This window comes from Mirounga angustirostris, unplaced genomic scaffold (assembly GCF_029215605.1).
Source record: "Mirounga angustirostris isolate CCGP_5_RB_7025 unplaced genomic scaffold, mMirAng1.0.hap1 SCAF_3, whole genome shotgun sequence".
Classification (NCBI taxonomy): Eukaryota; Metazoa; Chordata; class Mammalia; order Carnivora; family Phocidae; genus Mirounga; species Mirounga angustirostris.
Genome location: NW_026991711.1, coordinates 166,958,933 through 166,980,967, shown reverse-complemented (window position 1 = coordinate 166,980,967; position 22,035 = coordinate 166,958,933). Strand labels below are relative to the sequence as shown.

The 22,035-nt window shown below is 42.8% G+C and overlaps 1 protein-coding gene across 5 annotated transcripts in view; it reads left to right on the top strand.

The window, feature by feature from the left end:
• Positions 1-22,035, top strand: part of KLF7 (KLF transcription factor 7) — a 92,167-nt gene that overhangs the window by 579 nt on the left and 69,553 nt on the right. Inside the window, exons 1-2 of one of the 5 annotated variants that reach the window (XM_064586981.1) lie at positions 365-458; positions 667-906. In XM_064586981.1, the coding sequence (XP_064443051.1) occupies positions 805-906 (102 nt within the window). In that variant the 5' untranslated portion in view covers positions 365-458; positions 667-804. Of the gene's footprint in view, positions 1-334; positions 907-22,035 lie in introns of those variants that run through there. The other 4 variants (XM_064586980.1, XM_045868127.3, XM_064586979.1 and 1 more) reach the window with 4 other exon arrangements.

The window sequence follows — 22,035 nt, the reverse complement described above, 5'->3', positions numbered from 1 at the left end:
AGCCCCCTTATATAGCCCTCTAAAAATAGCTCGCCTCGCGCCGCCTTGTAAGGCAGCAGGGAGATCTGCAGTCTGCCAATCCGCGCTCGCCGCCAGAGCCAAGCCCCGCCCCGGACCCCGCTCCGCGCTCCCCATTGGTCCTCAGTGACTTCATGAGCCCCCTGTTTACCTTACATGGTCACACGCGGCCTAATGGACGCCCTCCTCCGAGATCCCACGGCTGCGCGGAGAGCCGGGCGGAGGGGGGAGTTTGGGGAGGAGGAAGAGCAGGAGGAGGAGAAAAGGAGGGGGGGAGAGACTACAAACTAGCAAGGATGGGGTGGGGGGTGGGGAGGGAAGGGAAGGGGGGGAGAGAAGCGATCGCGAGAAAAAAAAAAAAATGCAACCTCCCAAAATAAAGCGCAAAGATTGCATTAGGAGCGAACAGCGCTGCAGAAATAGATGGCAGCTTCGTGTCAGTGAGTTTGCATCCCCCTTCCTGATCCACGAGCTGGAGTGATTAGAGCCCTGGAAGGGAATTGTTACTCCCGTGGAGAAGTCCCCTTTTCCTGGCAGCCGTCTGCACTTGTACATGCTGGATGCCTCTCTCCATCCACCCCACTCACTCTCTCCTCTCTCACCTCCTCTCTTTCTCTCTCCTGCATTGATTTTTTTTTTCCTTTTTAGTTGACTGAAACAAAACAAAACAAAAGGGCCACTGGATGTCTGCCTTCTTGGGGGGTGAGCCAGACAGACTGACAAACAAACAGACCCAACTGTGTTCGGGGGAGGGTTTCTCCTCCCGTTTTGCCCGGCAGCAGCAGCATGGACGTGTTGGCTAGTTATAGTATATTCCAGGAGCTACAACTTGTCCACGACACCGGCTACTTCTCAGCTTTGCCATCCCTGGAGGAGACCTGGCAGCAGGTGAATGATTTAAATTACTTGTGTAAATCGTGTGGTGGCGGCGGAGACGCAGGGGCTGCGTTGGTGTGGGCTTGGGGTTGAATTTTTTGTTTGTTTGTTTTATCCCCCCCCCCCCCTTTTGGCTGTTTGTTGTTTAAAATGTTTTCGGAAACAGTCATCTGCGCTTACCTCTCCAACCACCCTCTAACCCCTTAGTGTGCTGAGCTGAGCAGCCGGTCTGAGCTGCTGAGCAGCCGGTCTGAGCTGCCTGCGTTTCAGTCACCAACACACATCCTTGCGCACACGTTGTCGGGCTCACTGTCCCCAGCACAGACCTGCGTAACTTCTGGGGTTCGGGGGAACCGGGTGGGAAGGTGGTTTGGGGCTTTATGAGCTACTGATGACAGGATACTGCGTCCCTACATGCCTGAGCTCTACCTACTTGGTACCTTAAATCAGGTTCAGTTCCTTCAGCTGGTGCTGAAGACCGTCAGATGGGGGTCAGGAGGTAGGAGCATAGCGGAGTGTTTTCCCAGTAATTAGCGCGTGACAATAAAAGATAGAAACTTGATTTTGAGATGAGAAGGTGGGCAGAAGGGAGAGGAGCCCAGTGACAAAAGATACTCAAGGATATCTAGGAGGAGGAAGGGAAGATATATCTATCTAACGCTGACCATGCATTGTAGATTTCCCCAGCGCAATGCCTCTATGTGTGTCCTTGTTTCTCTTTTTTGTTTGGGGTCCCTCCCTGGTTAGAAGGCACACAGCCTCTGACAAAGGGTGGTGTGTGCTTCCATGCCTCTGACTTTGTCTTAGAGGACTAGTTAAGAAACTCCTCTGATGCTGAAGGGCACTGATGCCAAGTTGGCTAGGCGTCCCACTGAGGGCAAAGTGGGTCTGGTGACAAGTTCACTGGGCTTCATGAAGTCGAATAAAGAAAGTGCTGGTCAGTGGAAAGTGCTAGATCTGCTGCGGAAACAGTCATTTTCTCAGCAAGGATTAGGAACTGCTGAAGGGACACACTGCAGGAAAGATGGTGGGTGGGGGGCAGGGGGGTATGGGTATTCTTTAAAAATACTCCAGTGTGCACCATGGAACATCCAAGAAGACAGTCTGGATTTGCACATCGGAAGTGTGAACCCGCACAGTCCGTCTTGAAGAAACCAGCCTGCCCTTGGGGAGGACTGCGAGAGGCTTGGTGTGTGGCTGTTCATGTAACTTCGCTCAGTGACAGCAGCTTGTTAAGGCTAATGAACGGCTGAATTTCTTCTGCCAGGATCCAAAGCGGGATTTGCCAGCTTGAGGCTGGGATGTCACAGTTGCTGCTTTAGCGAGTGAGGTTTGGCTTTGGGTATAGGGAGCAGAGTGGCAAAGCTGATCCTCTGACTGTACCTTTGTTACTAGTTGCTCTTCTCCCCTGATTAGAGGCGGTGAGTCTTCCTCCGGGTGCTGGCCTCTGCTGTCTGTGTAGCCACCATCCGTTGCTGCCCAAGGATGCTGGCAGAGACCCTCGACTTTGTCTCTGAGTGCACACATAGTTCACGCGTTCTTAGTGCAAGGCATTTCTTCAGTGCATCCTTTCCCCATCCCTAATGAGGCTGTCTCATGAAGGGTCTCACTAGATCTTTTCCTCCTTTTATTTCACATGCTAATGAAGCCAAAATGTTGCTAGAATTTCATTTTCTGAAATAGCTTTCATTTCACATTGTCAGCCCACTGGTGTCAAACTGGTTGCGTATTAACAACTGTCTAGACAGGTTAGGGTAGGGAATCTGTTGATTTAGTCAGCCTGCCCAAGGCAGCCCTTGTTTGTGACTAACTGTTAAGCAGTGTTGGAGGGAAGAAAGTTGGCTTTATTTGTTACAGCGTTCCCTCCTGATGAATCACACAACTTTGTTTTGGTTCAAGTTTTCACAGTAGTAAAGCCTGCTTTTGGAGAAGGCCTCTCCAGAGGAAACCTGCTTTTCTAGATCTGGTTAGACCATCCAGGAGAGAGTCTGGATCTGTAAAGAAACATCACTGGTTTGATAATTAGGGATGTATTAGATCTATTGTTTCCTCCGAAGCCTCCTGTGCTTTTCCTTTCCCCTCCTCCTCTCTACTTGCCTCCATCAAGGAACCTCTAGCTTAGTTTCTATCTTCAGGCCAAGGAATCTCACCCCCCACTTCCCCACACCTCCCTCCTTACTTCTTGCCTTCACCCTCCCCAACTGGCAACTACTCTTACCTTAAAACTCTTTGCCAAGCTATTTGAGAGGCATGCTCACAGTCACACTGAAACATAAGTTGTGGGGAAGCACTCCTAAATAAGATATCACTCCAAGGAGCTTTCTGCTCCGGGCTCTGTAGTCACAACCGCGCTCTTGAAAGGTGACTGAGACTCTAAGTTCAAGCTGATGGCAAAACCTCGAACCTCCATCTCTTCCTTCCTCCCTCTCTGGTCCCCCCCCCCCCCCCCCCGCTTCTCAGTGTAAGGAGGGGGGATGGTTACATGCAACTGACAGGACCAAGTCAACCATCAGATGGTGAAATTTTGAGACTCCTTTGCTCAAAATGGCTTAAGAAGATTGCTACAAAGAACCCCCAGACAGGAAGAAGTTTCCTGATGCTCTGGGGTAATCAGATTTTAGAGGTCAGATGAGGAGCAATTATTAGATGTTCTCTGAAAGTGAACAGTGTACCTGGCCTTGAGGAGATGAGCAAAATACAGAGATTCCAATAATCTGATTTGGTTTGTAGAGAAAGAGTGGCTTGGATGATAAACCCAAGAACATCTGTGCATTTGAAAATTAAGGATGGACTCTTTGGGGATTTTATTTTAAACTGTGGCCTGGGGTAATTGTCCTGCATAACAGTCAGTGAGCTTGGGATGGTCCTCCTGTCACGGGGGTCGTCATTTTGACATTGGGCTTTCAGGCAGTGACGTCTTTCGCAACATACAGCTCCAACTCTGAAAACCATTGCCGATGTAATTTTAAAATCCAGATGGACATCTTACATTAACAGCTCTCCATTCCTGGGCTCTGACTGCATACTTAAGCACTTGGCCCAAGTAACATCATCTCTGCCTGTCATATAACTGTAAATTACACTGTGCTTATGTGGTCTATTATTTTATGGAATTCAGCTGACGCACAACTCTTAAGGCTACCAGCCTTAAGTTCTTCGGAAACTTGCAGGAAATTTTCCAAGAGCTGTCTGAGCAAAAGTAGGAAAAAGTCAAACGTAGGACAAAAGCCGGAGTAGTTTATAGGGTGCCACTTGATGATGGATAAAGGGAAACACATTCATGAGTTTTGTTGCCAGTAGAAATTGTGAGTTTTCTGGACCCACTGCTGACTTGGAAAATAAAAAGAATTTGATATGATACCCTTGGTTATTTTTCTCCAAGAAGCTACAAAGTCTTAGAATTTCGATAGATTTTGTATACCTAGTCTGCTCTTTTCACGAGTGCAGGTCAAGTAATGAAGTTCTGAATCTTATTTGCACGCAGCTTTGCTGCATGCCATTGAGGAGCATGGCATGGTTACTTGAAAACTCTTACGGAATTATGCTTGTTGTTAATGCTGATTCATAATTGGCAGATGGGGTCAGTTTCAGGCCTCCTTTTTGCTCAGAGAAAATTTTCCACTGCTACTGGAAACAAATAAATAAATCATAAAACATTCCTCCCTCCTCCCCCATTCCCCCATTGTTTTAAACTAATGGCATACTTGGCTACTGTAGGAACTAAAGTGTCCCCATAACACTGCAATTTCATCTTGGTTTCAGGCACCCTGGAACGCTTTTTACAAGGCCTTTGATATGAGGCATCTCTAGGGGACAACCTACAAAAATGGTTGCCTTCCAAGAACAGCCTCATGATACAAGGGATGGGATTTGTTCTGTGAGCTACATTGCTTCTTCCTCTTTCTGGTGATCTTGCCTTTGCACTGCCTTCTATAGGCCTGAGCAGCCAGGTGCTGTCTCAGCCAGAAAGACAAAGCAAACTGTAGGGTCCCTGCATCTGCAGGTTTGCCTCTATCCCCAATTTGCAGAAAACCTTGTCATGAATTAGAATTTCTTGGCAACAGCACCACCCAGGGAAATTTGTAGACACAAAGGAGCCTTGCTAACCACACTGAAAGGATAAAATAGCTGGCTTTTTTTTTTTTTGTATGTTATTTGTGTGCTCTTCAGTTACCATAAATCTTTTTTTTTTTATTTGAAACAATGACTTGGTAGATGGAAAAAAAAAAAGAGAGAACTGTCCCGTTATTCAGATTTTCTATATAAGGATGCAATCACTAAATAAATGTAGCTTTACAAATGAGAGCACATGTGAGTGCAATCAATCACACACTTAGCCTTTCTTTAATAGACTCGTTTCCATGTTTTTTTAACAGATACATCTTTTTGTAGATTTAGGGGCTCACAAACATTATCATTCCGTCTATCTTTTTGCAGTTCGGTATTTTAAAGTGAGTGAATGTTACTCTGCAGATATTTTTACTACATCTGTCTTTCGTGGGGGGATAAAGGAAGTGGTGACTTCTTTGTTCTCCATGAAACTCCCCCCCCCCCACTCCCTACCCTGAGGAGAATGTGATGTTGGGGTCCAATCCATTTAAAGGGCAGAGCAGAAGATGCACTGTGACAGCCTCACCCTGAAATGATTTATGTTATGGGTATGTCAGAGACCTTCAGTGCTCCGATGTGGGCTCTTCCTCTCTTCCAGCCCATTCTAAATATAAATACCAGTGGGGGCTATTTGCCTCTCTGCTTAAATGGGAAGAGTTTAGAGAGGGTCCTAATGGGGCTTTTAGTAGCTGCTCTTATAAATCTTCAGATTCTTCTCCCTTCAGAGGATTCCTGATTTTAACTTTTTGAGTACAAGAAGGCATTGCAGTCTTCTTGAATCACTCCATGCCCATTGAGCAAAGAAGGATACGATTTACTCTGGCCAGCCCCCACTGGCTCGTGTTGATGGAAAAGCTGATGCCCCCTATCTCTGCAGTTTGTAGTAGTGCGCCAGGGTTTTTTTTCTGTTTTTTTTTTTTTCTTCTCCTCCCCTGTGCTGGACCCTGTGACTGGCCAGTGCAGAGAACGTCTCTGTGATTCTGGTTCACTCAGTATATCAGTGAGCATGTATGTTGGAATTGGGATTTGCTGAAAGTTTAGGACAGCTCCCCAATTTAACCTGAGTGGTGCCAGAAGAGTGAGGGGCAGAGAGTTAGTCTCTCTACAAATAAATCCCTTTGTTTTCCTGAATCATCTGAATGCTTACTTAGCATAAACAAGTAGAAATGTTTTAACCCAAACTGCTGAATCTTCCCAAATACAGTGATTAGGAAGTTCTACAACTACTAATGGCTTAAAGTCAATGGAACAGTTTACAGTGTCTCATCTGTAATGTTACGTGTAACCTGGGCAAGCTCAGAGACACTCCTCCACCCCGTTCCGTTGTGTGCTCACCCTAGAGCATCCACCTGAAAACCAGCCTTTTTCGATTTAGTGTAAGAGTTCCCAAAGTAAATGAAGCGTTGCTGCTACCAGCACGTGCTTTTACCTAAAAATGGTCATGATCTTGATTGTCTTTATCTGCAGCTGCTGATGTGGAGAATGATTTCTACTGCCTTGAGTCCTTTCTGTTTTCCTCGCTTGGCATTTTGGTGTGACAGAGAACTTGCTATGTGTCCTGCTAAGTGTATTGTGTCCATTTCTCCCTCCATTAGAGCGGCTTCTAGCAGCCCTCGCCACCACACGTGTGACCGATTGATACTACAGCCAAGGGTCAGCAGCAGCCTTGGCATATGGACCTAGTGTCAGCCTGCTAAAGGCGTGAGTGACTTCTGATTTCATAGTGGTACCATACGTGATTGGGCTGGTGGGGGCCGTCGGTCACACCTTGTGAGATTTCCTTTGTTTATGTTGAAATACGGCAAGTACTTCACAGTAAATCCTTCATTCCTTAATTGTGGTTATGTGCAAAAATACTCTATGGGTGATGCAGGTATAGATTCTGCCCTGTAAACTTGACTCCAGCAGGGGAGAGGAAGCACGTTCAAAATTAAGTGATACAGAATCAGAACATAATTGCCAAGAAAAGAAATTTTAAGTCCTGTGAGTTTTTGAACACTTACCTGTGCCTGTCTGTATTTAGCCACTTGGCCACAACCTTGTTTATAAAACTTGCTTGAGATTTACTAAGTCCTGTTGCTCTTTTAGCTGATGGCACGTTGGGGCTGGTGGCCCTTTTAGGGCAGATGAATATACAGTGTGAATACACATGTCCGTAATGGCCAGGAAACAGCATCCATGTCATTCGGAAATGATTAGAAGTAATTAGAATAATGAATGTAGAGCCACATGCGATATCTATTTCTGAATATGGGTTTATTGACATTTCCTGAGGGTCATATTGAAAGTCAGGCCCCAGGCCTTGTACTAAACCTAAGAACATAGAATCTCGGAATTTCAAATCCTGAAAAGGATCTTGGTTTCTTCAGTTCTAAAACACTAGTGTTGGTCCAAGTGGTTGTTAAAGCAGATGAGACATTGAACCTTCCAAGGTCATATAGCTGTTGTTAACACTGATGGTCCTTCCAGGACTCAGGACCCTTTTTGGATGCCCACATCAGTTTGCTTACTGTTGGTTACACTGTCTGAGTATACTTTGAGTCACTTCTCATTCTTACCTCCTCTCTATTTCCCTCCCTCCCCTTAAAGGGAACAAGAAAATCCCCTTTTTTACTTAGAACACTACTAGTACATGGGATCTTGGAATTGTCTGGAGCTTAAACCAAGCTATTGAATATCTTGGTAAAGGCTTATGAGTATGATTGAATCCATTTCCCACTTTTATAATAATGTGTGGTAACCTGGAAAATGTACACTGTCCTGAAAAGAAAAAAAAGAAACAAAAGACCCCAATTACAACTCTAGTTTTATTTTATTTTATTTTTTTTAATTTTTTTAAAGATTTTATTTATTTATTTGAGACAGAGAGAATGAGAGAGACAGAGAGCACATGAGAGGGGGAGGGTCAGAGGGAGAAGCAGGCTCCCTGCCGAGCAGGGAGCCCCATGCAGGACTCGATCCCGGGACTCCAGGATCATGACCTGAGCCGAAGGCAGTCGCTTAACCAACTGAGCCACCCAGGCGCCCCTCTAGTTTTATTTTAAAAAGGTCTGTCACTTCAGTGATAACAGGTGGAGTGGGAGTAAGGAGGATACATAATGTATATGGTAGGGGGTTGGGATGGACAATATCACTGGGGTTTTATGTAGAAAATATCCAATGTGAAATGGCTTTTTCTCTGACACCTTGCCAACATAGGGGCCACACAAAATGGTAACAGCAATCGTGCCAATTCAGGAAAAAATTTTTTGAAGTTTTTAAAAATTACTAGAGCAGACTGGATGGGCAGTGAGGTTGTAATGTTTTACAAATTTAAACCAAAAAAATACTACATATTGAGATAAGCAGTTGGGAAGAAAGTCAACTTCTGTGTGCTTTTCAAAATGTCCTCTTGGGGCTGGTGGATGAAGTGGGCCTAAGTCCACAGTGTACCTCCTAAGGAAGGGAAATGTGGGGTGCTCTTCACCCCTTTGCCTGGTTATTTTTTGCCCGTCTCAACCCAATCTTGGGGAGCTACGATGGTGAGAATTCTCTGTGGGAACTTATCTCACTGATCTGTTTCATCTCTGCAATCTTAGAAACTGCAGTTTCCTCTCCAAGTGGAGACTTCTTTATTTCCTCAGAGCTGTAACCTACATCTCCAACTGCAGATATTTTCCTGACTTTCGGGCCCCCAAAGTGGGGATGGATTGAAAACATGGGACTGACAATAAAGGCTTTTGGGATTGGCCCATGATCACCTCAGCTGACTGTGTCCCAAAGCTTGAACTCAGCAACGTCTTTCCTCTTTTCTTGGCTGCCTGGTTTCTTTTATTGAGATGACCTTTCTTCTTGTGATCTATGTTTGAGGCTCTAGGCATCTTTGGCTCCTCTCTTCCCTTGCATCCAATCAGGTGCAAATCCCACTGATTTGGCCCCTATACTACTTCACTGTGGCCTTCACCTTCCTATTCCCTCTGCCATTCCCCAGGGCAGCCCCTGGCCCCGCCCCTGGACTGACTTTCTACCTCCATCACCATGTTTTCAAGCTCTCGATGTCTCCCTGTTGTACGTAGAATGAGGCCAAACTTCTGAGTCAGGATGTTCTAGGATGTTCCACTCGGCCTGGGTAATTGTCACATTTCCCCCTTTTATGTGCAGTAAGTGCCATCCAAACTGGATCACTGTGTTTTTCCTGCTTTGGTCTTTATTTCTGTCATTTCCTTCAGCTTTTTCCTTCTTCCTCCATCTTCTTCTCTGATTCCGTTTGTCCAAATTCTACCCATCCTTTAACTTCCAGATGGTTGTCACATCTTCCAGGAAACTCCCTTCCTTTCTCTTGGCTGATAGTAATTGCTACTATTTCTACACTCTTGTGTAGAACTTTTTAATTTTTCATGATGCTTTTTAGTTTTGTTTTGTAGTAGAGCTTCTCTTTCTTTCCTCTTTCTTTCTTTTTCTTTCTTTCTTTCTTCTTTCTTTCTTTCTTTCTTTCTCTCTCTCTTTCTTTCTTTTTCTTTCTTCTTTCTTTCTTTCTTTCTCTCTCTCTCTTTCTTTCTTTCTTTCTTTCTTTCTTTCTTTCTTTCTTTCTTTCTTTCTTTCTTTCTTCTTTCTTTATTTTTCTCTCTCTCTCCCTCCCTCCCTCCTTCTTTCCTTCCTTTCCTTCCTTTCTTCCTTCCTTCCTTTTTCTTGTCTTTTTTTCCTGTTGACTTGTTTTTCCAGTCAGGTTGTTTGATGTAGAGCAGAGTTGATGCTTTGGTTATAATTTTGATAATCTATACATTTTAGTATGTAACCCTTCAGGTTCATAGAGAGTAGGCATTCAGTTGATATGTAGGGATTATGATATGATGGTGAGTTAAGATTTGGCTATGTCTGCAGCAATGGTTTTCAAGCATGGCTGCACCCCAGACCAATCAAATTAGTATCCCTTTGGGTGGAATCCAGGCATCAGTGTTTCTTAAAGCTTCCAGGTGATTCCAATATGCAGCCAAGGCTTTGAGCCATTAAGCTATGGAGAGTTAATATCAGATATATCAGCGTTGCAGATGCCTGCTGCTTATATGGAAATACCTGCTTTCTAGTGTGACTTGGAGTCTAAGTGTAACAGAGGTTTAGCATAAAGCAGGACAGTGCTGGTGGATGTACTTCCTCCAGCTCAGTGGTTAATAGCGATGGGCCAAGTGTTGTTTCATCCTTCTTGTTTTGCTTTCCCTCGCCTTAAAGTGTCAAATGCAGTCCCATTTGGCTCACATTCCTGTGACCCACTAGAGGTTTGCTTAACCTGGTCAAAATCTGTTTCTGGTACCTTTGTGGTCTTGGGCATTCAACTGCAGCCATGCCATGCTTCAAATAATTCATTCTCGGCAGGCCCTCGACCAGGATTTACCACTTATCTCAGCCTCCTCTGTGGTTTTAAAGGGATGGATGCATGCATGAACATCTGTTGGGTGATGCCAGGTAGGCATTAGGTAGCAGCTCTCCATATTTCTTACTGACCTCACTGTTTGGAAGTAGACTCTGTTTATAAAGGATTTCAAAGGACCCATGTTTCTCGTAAGAGGAGCAAAAATAAACTGTGGAAGAATTGCCATTGAGGACATTCAGGCAAGGAGGCTGCCTCCTTGTCCGTAGAAGGCTTAGCTCTTGTGGTAATGACCGTGGCATGCAGCGATCTTCACAAAGAAGCCTTAGACATGCCTCGATTTCACACTGTGATGTTTGCAAAAATGTATGTACTGTAGCTACATCCTTTTATCTATAAACTGTCTTTGATGGGGGTATGGTTGGCAAGAAAGAACATCATGAGAAGAGCTCAGAGCTGAGGGTTGAAGGATGCCTTTTGGAAAGCTCAACCCAGCTGTGAAAACGGCAATTAGCTGTGGAGCAGTTGCTGCGCAAGGGAGTGCCTGTCTGCTCCTGACCCTGCTCGCAGGCTCACCTTCCGGAGCTCAGTTAGAAGGAATTCAATGGAGCGGTCATAGTGCTGGCTCTTATTTTTGGAGAGGCGGCAAATTTTGTCAGCATACAAAGGAATGGAAATAGATTCTCCCTACCCCATACCTTTTGAGCTTTCAGTGTTTGTTCAGATGGCCACTATAGACCCTGTTCATAGAGCCCTGCCTCTGGTGGGAGAAGGGGTCTGCTGCGAGGTGGCCCTATGTGGGGCTGATTCTCCTGTGAGCCACCCGACACGCTGCTAAACGGCAAACTGAGTCACTGGCTTCACTTCTGTGTTCTAAGATTGTGCAGCCCTTACCTGTGCATTTGCCTCTCTACATCAAGGTTCTTGTTTTTTTTTTTTTTTTTTTTTTTAGTATGGACCAAGAGATCATTTCCTCCATGATGGGGATTTTCCTGTTTGCTTGGGAGAGTCTAACAAGCATCTGTAGTAAGCGTTCGTTCAGAAGGGCTCCAGGTGTCTTGCTCATGGTCTCTTGTCATTAGCACATTCTTTCTGTAACTAAGGAGCAGGCAGATATTACAGAATTTCCCATTCAGAGGTGAGAAAATTGAAGCAGAGGAAGATTAAGCAAGTTGTCTTTTCGTAGTTGCAAAGGAAATGAGTTGCAAGACTAGTGTTCATGGAACACACTTTCCTCTTCCCTCTTTTCACTTGACGACTCTTCCTGTCATTATCATAAGCATTATAATAATATCTAATATATATCAAATATGCCCTGAAGATGATTTCATTTGAATTCCTTATACGCAGCATTTTATTTAATCCTCCCAACCCTGTGAGATACAGATTCTGCATTTCCCCATTTTACAGATGGAGACATTGAGGTTGGAGGTATTAAATGGCTCGCCTAAAGTCACACAACTTGGAAGTGGTTGAGCCAGGATCCAAACCCAGGCAGTCTGCTCAACACTCTGAAATTTTAACACTTATACTGATGCTTGGTGAGATAGGAGACACCAGGGCAGAAGCTAAAGGTCATGGCCTGGCAACCAATGGACCTGTATGGATTTGAACAGTTCCCTGGTCTGTCTTCTTCCTGGGACTTGGTTTTCTTATCTATATGAGGACTGGACTATGCTATATCTCCTTCAGGCCACAGTGTTTGGTGTTAGTCAAATTACCATGGAGGTTTTGGAATAAGTCAGAGCTGAGACCTTGAGACAGTATCTCTGGGCCTCATTCTATCATCTGTGGAATGGAGTTAGTAATGCTTACATAAGGGCAGGCATGTTGGCTCTCTGGCCCAATGTCTGGCATTTAGCATCCACTTAACAAATGCTCATTTCTTCTCCATTTTCAACTATTTTTCCTCTCCTCAACTGCAGTGCAAAGTGGCACAATACTCTTTTTCTAAATGGTATCACTGATCTAAGACAGAAGGTGAACGATAGAAAGCAGGGCAAGAGAGAGGTCTGGGCATTGGGCATGGTATTCTTTTATCCATTCCACAGGGGAAGCTCTTATGAAGTCACTTGTACTTAGACCTGGGGAAAGACTAGCAATACCCATTGTCCCCCGAAACTGGGCCTATGTGACATGTTGGAATTTGGCTGGCCTGTTCATACACATTTCCAACCCATTCCCCTTTCTTTCTCTCCAGTCTTACTTATGACTTACTTCTCTTAAGTTTTTCCAGCATGTGGTTATTTTTTTTTTAAGAGCCAGAATTAAGCATATATAACATAATACAGTGCTGGTTACTACACCTGCCATTTCTCCCTTACCTGATGACTGAGCTTACAGCAGCTTATGAGAGTGAATCAGGTTTTATGAGATCTATAAATATCTCAGATAGGATTTTTATTTCATTTTCCTCCTTCAAATAAGACATAATGGAAGCACTCACATACACAAGGAATATTCTTTCTGTGATAAAGTAGGGCGTTTTTGAATTGGCCTCTGAAAAGCAATAATTTGATGTGGTTGTTCGTGTTAGGAGTTTTATGGGGGAGGGGGGAGAATCATGCATATGCTGCTATAAAACTCAAAGATTATTTCCTTGTATTGAAGGTTTAGCCCAGCACCTATAGAGAGATTTATTTCAGAGATGCCAGCCCTGTGCACAGACTGCATTCCCTCCTTCTGAGGAGTGTGTGTATTTGTGATTTCTTTGATACATAGAAACCAGGGAAGGAGGGTCCCATTGGCTGGCAGGAGGGGGGCTTCTGGAAAGAACATTTCCAGTTCTTTGTCTAGCCTGCTTCCAGCTATCCCAAGGGAGAATGTCCTCATCCTTCTCCCCACTTCATAGATTTCCTGGGAAGTCTTCACACCACTTAACATATCAATGAGATCTTTTTCCTGGAATTTCATTTAAAAAGAAGGTCCTAAACTTACTCAATTTTTTTTAACTGTACATCAACCAATACCAGGAATGGAAAGGATTTTTCTTATCTTGCTCTTGAGAAGTATCTAGAAGAAAACTTGAACATGTAACTTTAAAAAATATATTTTAAAAAAACAAGCTGTAAGGGTTCTAAGTACCGCACTTTTTCTGCCTGGAAAATGGAAGACAGGAGCTCCATTTGCCATATCTAATCCAGGGCCATTGTGACAAATTTAACTACAGATTTAACTATCTGACTTTCTGATTACTTAGGTGTTTTTTGTTTTGTTTTGTTTTTTGTACAACTTCTCTCTACATACATATTCCCCAGTTCTCAGTAACTTTGTGTTTAACTAGATGGTAATTTGTTCTCATGTGAACTTAGTATATCTGAACCAAAGACATGCAGAGGATTTTTGCTTTAATATCATTTAATTTTTCTTCTATTTAACATCATCTCAGTGTGTAACATAATCCTACCATTTTGGCTCTGCCACATATGCCTACTATTTTGTCCTTATCATCAATGATGTGATCTCTTTCCTTCTGGCTAGAGCTTACCTTAGGGTAGAACTAGGAAGAGTTAGATTATCAGGGACACAAACAGGAAACTCCTAGGCTGAACTGGCTTGAAGAGGTGTTTTATTTGGCCAGCATACATATTTCAATTTTCTTTTTAATTTGAATGTTTTTAGACAGATTATATACTCATCAATTAACCTTGTCCCCATTATTTCTACCTAACTTCATTTCTGATCTCTGACTTGGTGAGCATATATTTGGATTTGTGAGCCCAGATTGGCGGCTCTCTGAGGCACCTTCCCCTCCAAAATGCTATGATTTGGGAACAGCCTTTATTTCTCCACCCCAGTCTCAAGCTGGATTGCTTTATACTCTCACCCAGAATTCATTTTCATTGTGTCTTAGATTTCTCTGCCTTGTTGAATGTCTTTGTTTGGGATTCTGTTTTATAGAGCAGCTTCCAAATTGCATCTGAATTTCTCCTAGTCATCCAGGTTCTGTTGTAGATCTTTGAAATCTGGGATGGAAAAGACCATCTGGTTTACCCCTCTCCCCGCCTGGGCTGAGCAGTTGCTCCAGAGCATGTTCATTCCTTATTGGTATTTGCAACATTTTCCAATTTGGAAACTGAGTTTCCTGAGCTTGTAGCCTCTTCTTGGTCTAAGTGAGAGCAAAATGGGACAATATCAAACAAAAAGTATTTTTTGGTCAGATAGCACTCATTACCAAATGGCTGCTATTGTCAGGGCTTCTTTTGTCACTCCTGGAGACCCAACTGGTCAGTGGTGGGAAAAACTCCTTTTTGAGGAAGAGAAACACATAACAAGTTTCTTAGTCTGACGTAGAGGTATGTTGTACAGAATCCCATTAATTGCTTTAACTGCTTATTTTTTGTTGAGGTGGATTTTGTATGCTTGTTTCACGGAGGAAGTGATGCTTTTTGTATGAAGAAATCCAGGGCATTATAATAAAGTACTTTCCTGAGAATCAAGTAATTTGCTTTCTTCCTACCCCTGGCATGCAAATACTGCCAGCAAGGCACTTGGCCTTCATTTTCTAATGCTTTTAGGATGCTGTTCTACATTAGAGGTATTTAAAAAAATTTATTATTTTATATTGGCTCCCTTAGATTACTAAGTATATCACTTAGGTTGACCAGATGGTGAATTTCAGGGTCGTTCTTTTCCTGTTTAAAAAAGCCATTTCTTTGAAATACTTGATGTGGAGGGTTCCTCCTTCTTTTCTCCAATCTCCAATTCCTTTTCCTTTTTTTTTCTTTTTAAAAACTTGAGTGCTAAATAAAGGTCCAGGGTCATTATCTTGTTAACATACATATTAATTACTTTTTAAACTAATACCCATTTTACTGTATGAATTAGTTTACCATTAAAGTATTTCTGAAAAAATATTTCAAGGAAGGAAGGAAGAAAAAGAAAAGAAATGAAAAGAGAAGAAAAGAAAAACAGACATGTGGACTTAAAATGTCCTTGCACAGTTTTCCTATGAAAGAGAAGCAGAATGCAAAAAAACCTTTTCTTCCTACCCAAGATGTGTCTGCCTACTTTTTCCTCCTGCTTTTGCTTCCATGCTCTCTTCTTTAAGCTCCCTCTTCATAGAGACTAGAATTTTACAAATATTAGAATTTGAAGATCATGGGACACCTCATTACAATCCCTCTTCCCCCTCCTCAATTTGCAAGTAACCTGCCTGAGCCTTAGAGATTATTATTTCAGTCCAAGCCAGTATTGGACCTTTAAGAATTGTGAGCCCCTTTTCAATAGTTTAAAAACATTCTCATGTTAATGCAATGCGTGGTGCAGGATGGTTCAAGGCAATGCCTCTCAAAGGGTGGGCTGCACTTCTTAAGCTTCAAGAGTACGGTGTTAAATAACAACAAATTACCATGGGAGGCAATATTTTTCCCCTTTCAGATTTTTTTTTTCAATCCTTGTGACTGTCTGAAGGAGAAAGACTCAGCTTTGTGATAGTATGTCTTTAACACCAAAGGCTTGATAATCTTTCCTTCTTTTCTTCCTCCTTCTCCATCTTCTCTTTTTGCTTTTTTGCTTTCTCACTTTCTCTCTCCCTTCCTCCTCCTCTTCCTTCTCCTCTTCCTCCTCCTCCTTCTTCTTCCTCTTCTTCTCTTTCATCTTCCTCTTCTTCTCATAAAGAGAGAACAGATCTCAGACCCAGAGCTCCTGGCAGGCAAACAGCCAGCTAAAAGTTAATAATATCATTTTGGTTTGTTGTCTTTAATTTTACAGTTATCTTTTATGGATAGACATTTACAGGAGAAGTATTTTAAGATGTATGCAACCTTAATATATAATATCTTAGTGAGGCAATTAAAAAAGAAAATGATAGGGAAATGATTGTACAGATGAAATGTTGACTTGGTAAAAATGCATAGAGGTGGAATGAAAATTAAGTTTGAGAAATACTGGTGTGGTAGAAAATTCAAGGGATTTGGAGTCAGAAAACCTGGAATTTTGTCCTGACTTTGTAAGTATAAACCAGGGCAAATTGCTAAGCTGCATTTTCCCCATCTGCAATGTGGGGATTATAATAATAGGATTGTTATAATCAAATGATATATGGATGTGAAAGTGACTTGTAAACTGTCACATGCTATACAATGTTATTATTTTCTATTCTGTGGTAGGGAAGGCTTTTATCTCAAGCCTTAAACTAGCACTTCTTGTTGGCTTTCTTCCTCTTTATGATTTCTGTTCAGTTTTCTGAGCAGAAATATAGTAGCTTTTTATTTGTTCAAATAGGGCTATTACTTGTGACATACAGCACTTGGAGAAACTTTTCCTACTGGTTGTCTGAAAGTGGGGACATTTCTTGTGTGTGTGTGTTAGCTTTTACATAAATTTTGAAAAAGTAAATTTAGTTTATAGTCTATGGCATGCCCAAACTTCTGGATAAAGATAACATATTTGGCTTAATTTTTTAAGATACATTTTTAAAAAGTAAAGTATTTTACCATGCATGAGACAGTTGTGTGCCTGTGTATGTGTGTGTGTGTGTTAGTACCCAAGGATGAAGGAAGTTTGGGGTTTGTGTAGAAGTGAGAATTCTGGGGACAGTTTGCTTCTGAAAGTGGAAGTCTGCGTGGCTAAAATGACTCATTAACAATGTACTGTCACATGTTGTTAGATGATAAGAAGATGGGGACTTACCTGGGTAGGAAGTCCTAGACTTACCATGACCTCTTAGCTTGACTTCCAGGGAAACCCAGCTTATGTCACATAGGGATTGGCGTGACAGAGCACCACGTGTGCTCTCTGGAATATGAACTCTTATTCCAGCCTAGGGCAACCCTAGTAGGAGGTAACTACAGATAAGAAGGGAGGTTGATTTCTCTGATGAGGACCACACTGACTCCACTAAGGATGCTGAGGTCTCCATGCTACTTAAGACAGGCTCCATATTGATGAGGACTTAGGAAGCCAGAGGGTCAGGTCCAAAGGTCTGCTTGCATACTGCCTCACCTGGAGTGCTGGTGGAAATGTGGGCACATCTGGATCTCTGTCTGTGAGGGACCACCAGAGTTTAGTCCATCTCTCTTTTGGGGTGGAGTGGCTCTGTCTTTCTATATCCACTAGAAGTAGAAGTTTGCACCTGGGATGGCCCTGGGGAACAGCCTATGTGGTGGCTTGGCATGGGCTGTGCCTGCTGGGTAAGATCGCAGACACAGTTCTCCCCTCACAGTAGGTAGAGTGGGGTGAGGTCCCTGAAGCTCACAGCTTCCAGTTTGCTCTAGCTCCAGACTTTCAGGGAAAAGTGGAGATGAAGAGGGATAGGAATGTCAGCCTTTCAACCCACTTCTATAGGGATTTGTCAGGACATCCCTTTGGCTCAACCTGCCACGTGAGAAATTTGATTCTGGGGTCAGGAATGTGACAAAACACTTGAGTATGCAGCTGGATTTTTGCCATCAGTGTGATTTGCAGGGAAGTGTGGCCATAAAATGCTTGAGGTCATGAATTGGACGGACTCCCCATCTGGAGAGCCATACCTTTCTCTGCAAAATTAAATATTTATGTACTTTTAAGGTTTAGTTTTGATTTTTTAAAAGAGTGTAGAAACACACTTAACTATTAAAAAAAAAGAACATAAAATGCTTTGGATCTAGTGGTAACATTTTCAAGTTCACAACAAATAGCTTTATTGGAAAACAGTGTTTTGTTCTTTAAAGAAAATCAAACCAGTCCTAAGACATTTAAAGAGCCAGCTGATCTGCAGCCCTGGCCGAGGACACGGTGCAGGCAGCAGGGGCCAGGGGCTGAGGTTGGACTTCAGCACATTATGTTATCAGAGAGCTTGGTCATTGTCACTTGCTCCTCCTCCTCCCGATTTAGGGTCTCTCTGCTGTGGCTTTCTCCATCAAGCACTGACTTCTTTTCCCTTTTTAAAAACACTTTTTATTTTGAAATAATTATAGACTCAACAGCGAGTTGCAAAAATAATACAGAGTCCCATTCACCTTCCACCCAGCTTCCCCCAATGGCGACATGTTATGATATAGTAATCCAATGATGGCTTGATTCCTTCTGAGGCACCTGCTCTGAGGGAATAGGGTGGGGTGTGGGAGGAGGAAACACCTAGAAAAGGGGAGGGGGAGGGAACTCTGGGTGGGGGTAGAGTGGCAAGCTAGAAGGAATCCAGGCCTCCCCCACCCCAGCCTCTTTGCAACTGGGGTCTCTTGGCTATTAAAATGAAAAGCCAATTATCTTCTGTGTAAAAGGGAAAAAAGAGAATAAAAATGTCGATTATACATGCTGATATGCTTAGCATTTCAAATAAAAGGATATATATAAGTACTTGTTGACAGTTTGGAGGAGAAGGAGGAGAGGGTGCTGGGGGGTGAGGAAAGGGAAATTTTTACTTTTTATACCCTTTCTGTTCCATTTAAGTGTTTTTGCTTTCACATATGTTCATTACTTTCAGGTTTTTTTTAAGAGCAATCCAGGTGATGGAATAATAGGCCACTTATGTTTTCCTCATTATATGGGGTTTTTTTAAAGTCTTATATGTTAGTTTAGAGATTACCAAGCTTCTTGGGAGGATCAATAATTTGGACTGTTAACAATTGTATATAATTATAGTACAATTGCTGTTCTTTTAGTGCAGACAGTAAATGAAGCCCGCTTCTCCCCTCCCTAACCTATTTGAAAAAATAGATACAAGAACCAGAGAGTTAAAGGTTAAATATCAGGTTTATCATTGATAAAACTGGCTTTAGCCTCAGTTGGGAAGGGCCATTTCATTCTGGCTTCCCAGTATTTACTCTATCCCCACCTCCTGCTAGCTTAGGGGCGGACACATCCAGGAAAGTATATGATCCACCAAACAGCAGTTCACCAGGATTCCCCAGGCCTACCTGTCCCCAAGGTGCTTCCCACATGGCAGGGGATAGAGTCAAGCCCTCCAGGGAGGAGTCAGGGTGAAGAGAGATGAGCGAACACAGCACTGTTTTTCCTTTCTTTTCTCTTTTTTCTTTTCTTTGCCTTTCTTTGCTTTTCCTTTTCCTTTTCCCCTCCCCTCCCTTTCCTTTCTTTTCCTTTCCTTCCTTTTCTTTTCTTTTCTTTTCTTTTCTTTTCTTTTCTTTTCTTTCCTTTTCTTTCCTATTCTTTTCTTTTCTTTTTCCTTCCATTATCACCAATTACTTTCTTTCCTGAGCAGGAGTGAATAAAGGAAGTAAAAGGAAATTTGGAAGTTTTGCTTCCAGAATATTCTGGGAGATATTTATTTCTGGGGGCCCTCAGGGAAACAAAGTACAAGGGAAAGGCTTCCCCCTACCCAGAATGAAGTCTGATGAAGAGGGAGCAGCATGCCTTCAGAGGAGGGGAGGAAGGAGCCCCACAAAACAAGGGGGAGGGCTCAGGGTGCAGGAAAGAAGACAGGAGGCATCAGGGATGGTTTTACATTGGTCTGTGACTCAGGGGAAGGGGTCAAGGGTTCCCTATCCTTGGCTCTGGTACTTAAGGAACCCCTGCCAGAGAGAGACTGGGAGTGGTCAGGGAAGGGGAGTGACCCGAGGTGTGTTTGGTTCTAGTGGGTTTTAAATTCTACCAACCTCACCTGTAAGTAAAAATGGGAAGAATTTGAGGACTATAGACCAGCAGCCTTAATGGAAGAGTGGTATAGGTGGAGAGAATAGAACAGAAGAATCCCATGTCTCTAAAACACTCTGACTATGGGGACTACGTTGTCCTTTACTTGTCCACCTGTCCACCTACCTCTTCTTGGCTACTTCACATCAGAACAGAACTCACTCCTAGTCCCTGAAGTCAACTGGCCTTGCTGATCAGAGTATGTCATCCATCAACAAGGGATGAAGACATTAGGATAATCATACTGGTACATAATAAACTATTGAGATTATTGAGAAGGAAGTAGAGAGTGCTTAATTTTGTAGCTGGGCTTCATTTCTCTTCTGTGATTTTTTGGAGGGGGGAGGGTTTTCTTTCTTTAGGAGTTTCTTAGTGGTGCCTTGTTTATGAATAGTTGTTAGTTGCTCATCTTATGAGAGGAAGTAAAGTCAAGAACAACCCTTGTCGCCATCTTGATTGTAAAAATTCCCATGTTTACTTATAGGTGAGATTAGTGGAATTTAAAACCTACTAGAACCAAACACACCTCGGGTACTCCCCTTCCCTCATCACTCTCCTGGTTCTCTTTAATTCATACATTCAATTCCTCCCTCTCTTTCTCCTTCCCTTCCTTTTTTCTGAGGGCTTTCTATATGCTAAGCACTGAGCTAGGTGCTGAGGATGCAGTAGTGACCCAGGTAGACATTGTCCCTGCTCTTGTGGAGTTTAGAGTCTAGCAGTGGATCCAGAGGATAAATACACCCAGAAGTATGCATCGTGATGGGGATATAAAGAAAAGAACAGGATGCCAAGAGAGAATATTTCCTTAGTGATTTTCCTAGTCACATCTGAAATAGTCAAGGAATTTTCCTGTTCATCTCACAGCTATTTTCCCCCCAAATGTTCTCAAAATGTTTTCCTGGAAGTTTACAGTTACCACTCAAAAGGAATCTAAAATGGAACAGACATTTGGGGTTGACAAAACTTAGAACCTTTAGATACTTTTATTTTATTTACTACTAGTCTCTTGGGTTTATAACTTCCCTGTTATGTTTGTGGCTGGAGTTTTAGTCTTGCTAAGTAAAGAAGTCATCACATTCCATATTCTATAGATATTGTTGGCATTGAGTAAATGTATTACTTGTTAAAGATTTTGTTTGTGGCCTTAACTTCTTTTCTAATATATTTATGTTATTCCTTACACAGAAAAGAAAATGAGGGAAAGAAAGGGAAGGAAGTTAAGAGTCTTTACGTGTCACAAAGCAAATCATGGCAGGCAAGAGATTTTGACTATGCATGTCAGTGGAGGCCTTTATGATATCTTACTGCACGTCCTTTGTAATGAGGTCTGTATATGTAAACCCAGGAGGTGGTTTATGGTCATCAGTTGGTGCCAGTTTTTAAAAATATAGATATGATGAGCATTTCTTTCCTTAAGTTCTACCCCAGGAGTGATTGGCAAGTTGCCATTGTCTCCTGTTGAGTGATATGAATAGTATCAACAAATGTATCGAGCTGTATTTGTCTGATTTGGGCTTGGTATGTGGTTAAAGGGAAAGAACCTTTCTGACAAGTGTGATACTTCTTTAACAGCAAATGGATTGAATTGATGCAGGTATGATTTGCAACAGGGGGTGCTTAACCTACTATCTAGAATTGGAGAAGCTGAAGACAATAATGACTTCACAAAGATAAGACATTTGCTTGATCTTCATGATTGGAGGAAGGACTTTGGGATGAAGATGTGTCTGAAAATTTAGTTTACTTTTAATGTCTGCCAGTTTGCAGCCTTGCAGTGCCTGTTACTGTCACTGTTGAGGGATGGTGACAGGATAAGGGAGAGACCAAGGCATATATCATATGAAGGGAAAGATGAAAGGAACCCCTCCCTGGTCATTGGGTGTGCACAAGATTTGCTGGTGATGCTGACTCGGCGCTAGCGGCAGTGGGATTGGGTCATTTGACCTGTGAGTGGGCAGTTGGTGGCCCAGCTGGGTGGGGGTCTTCAGCAAATCAGAGGGGACACAAGGATAGAGTTGGTGACTTCATTTCCATTCAGGTATAACAAGAGCTCTGTATTTTCTTTTGGTGGAAACACTTCAACCTGTTTATTTTGGTACTTATAGGTAACTCAGGAA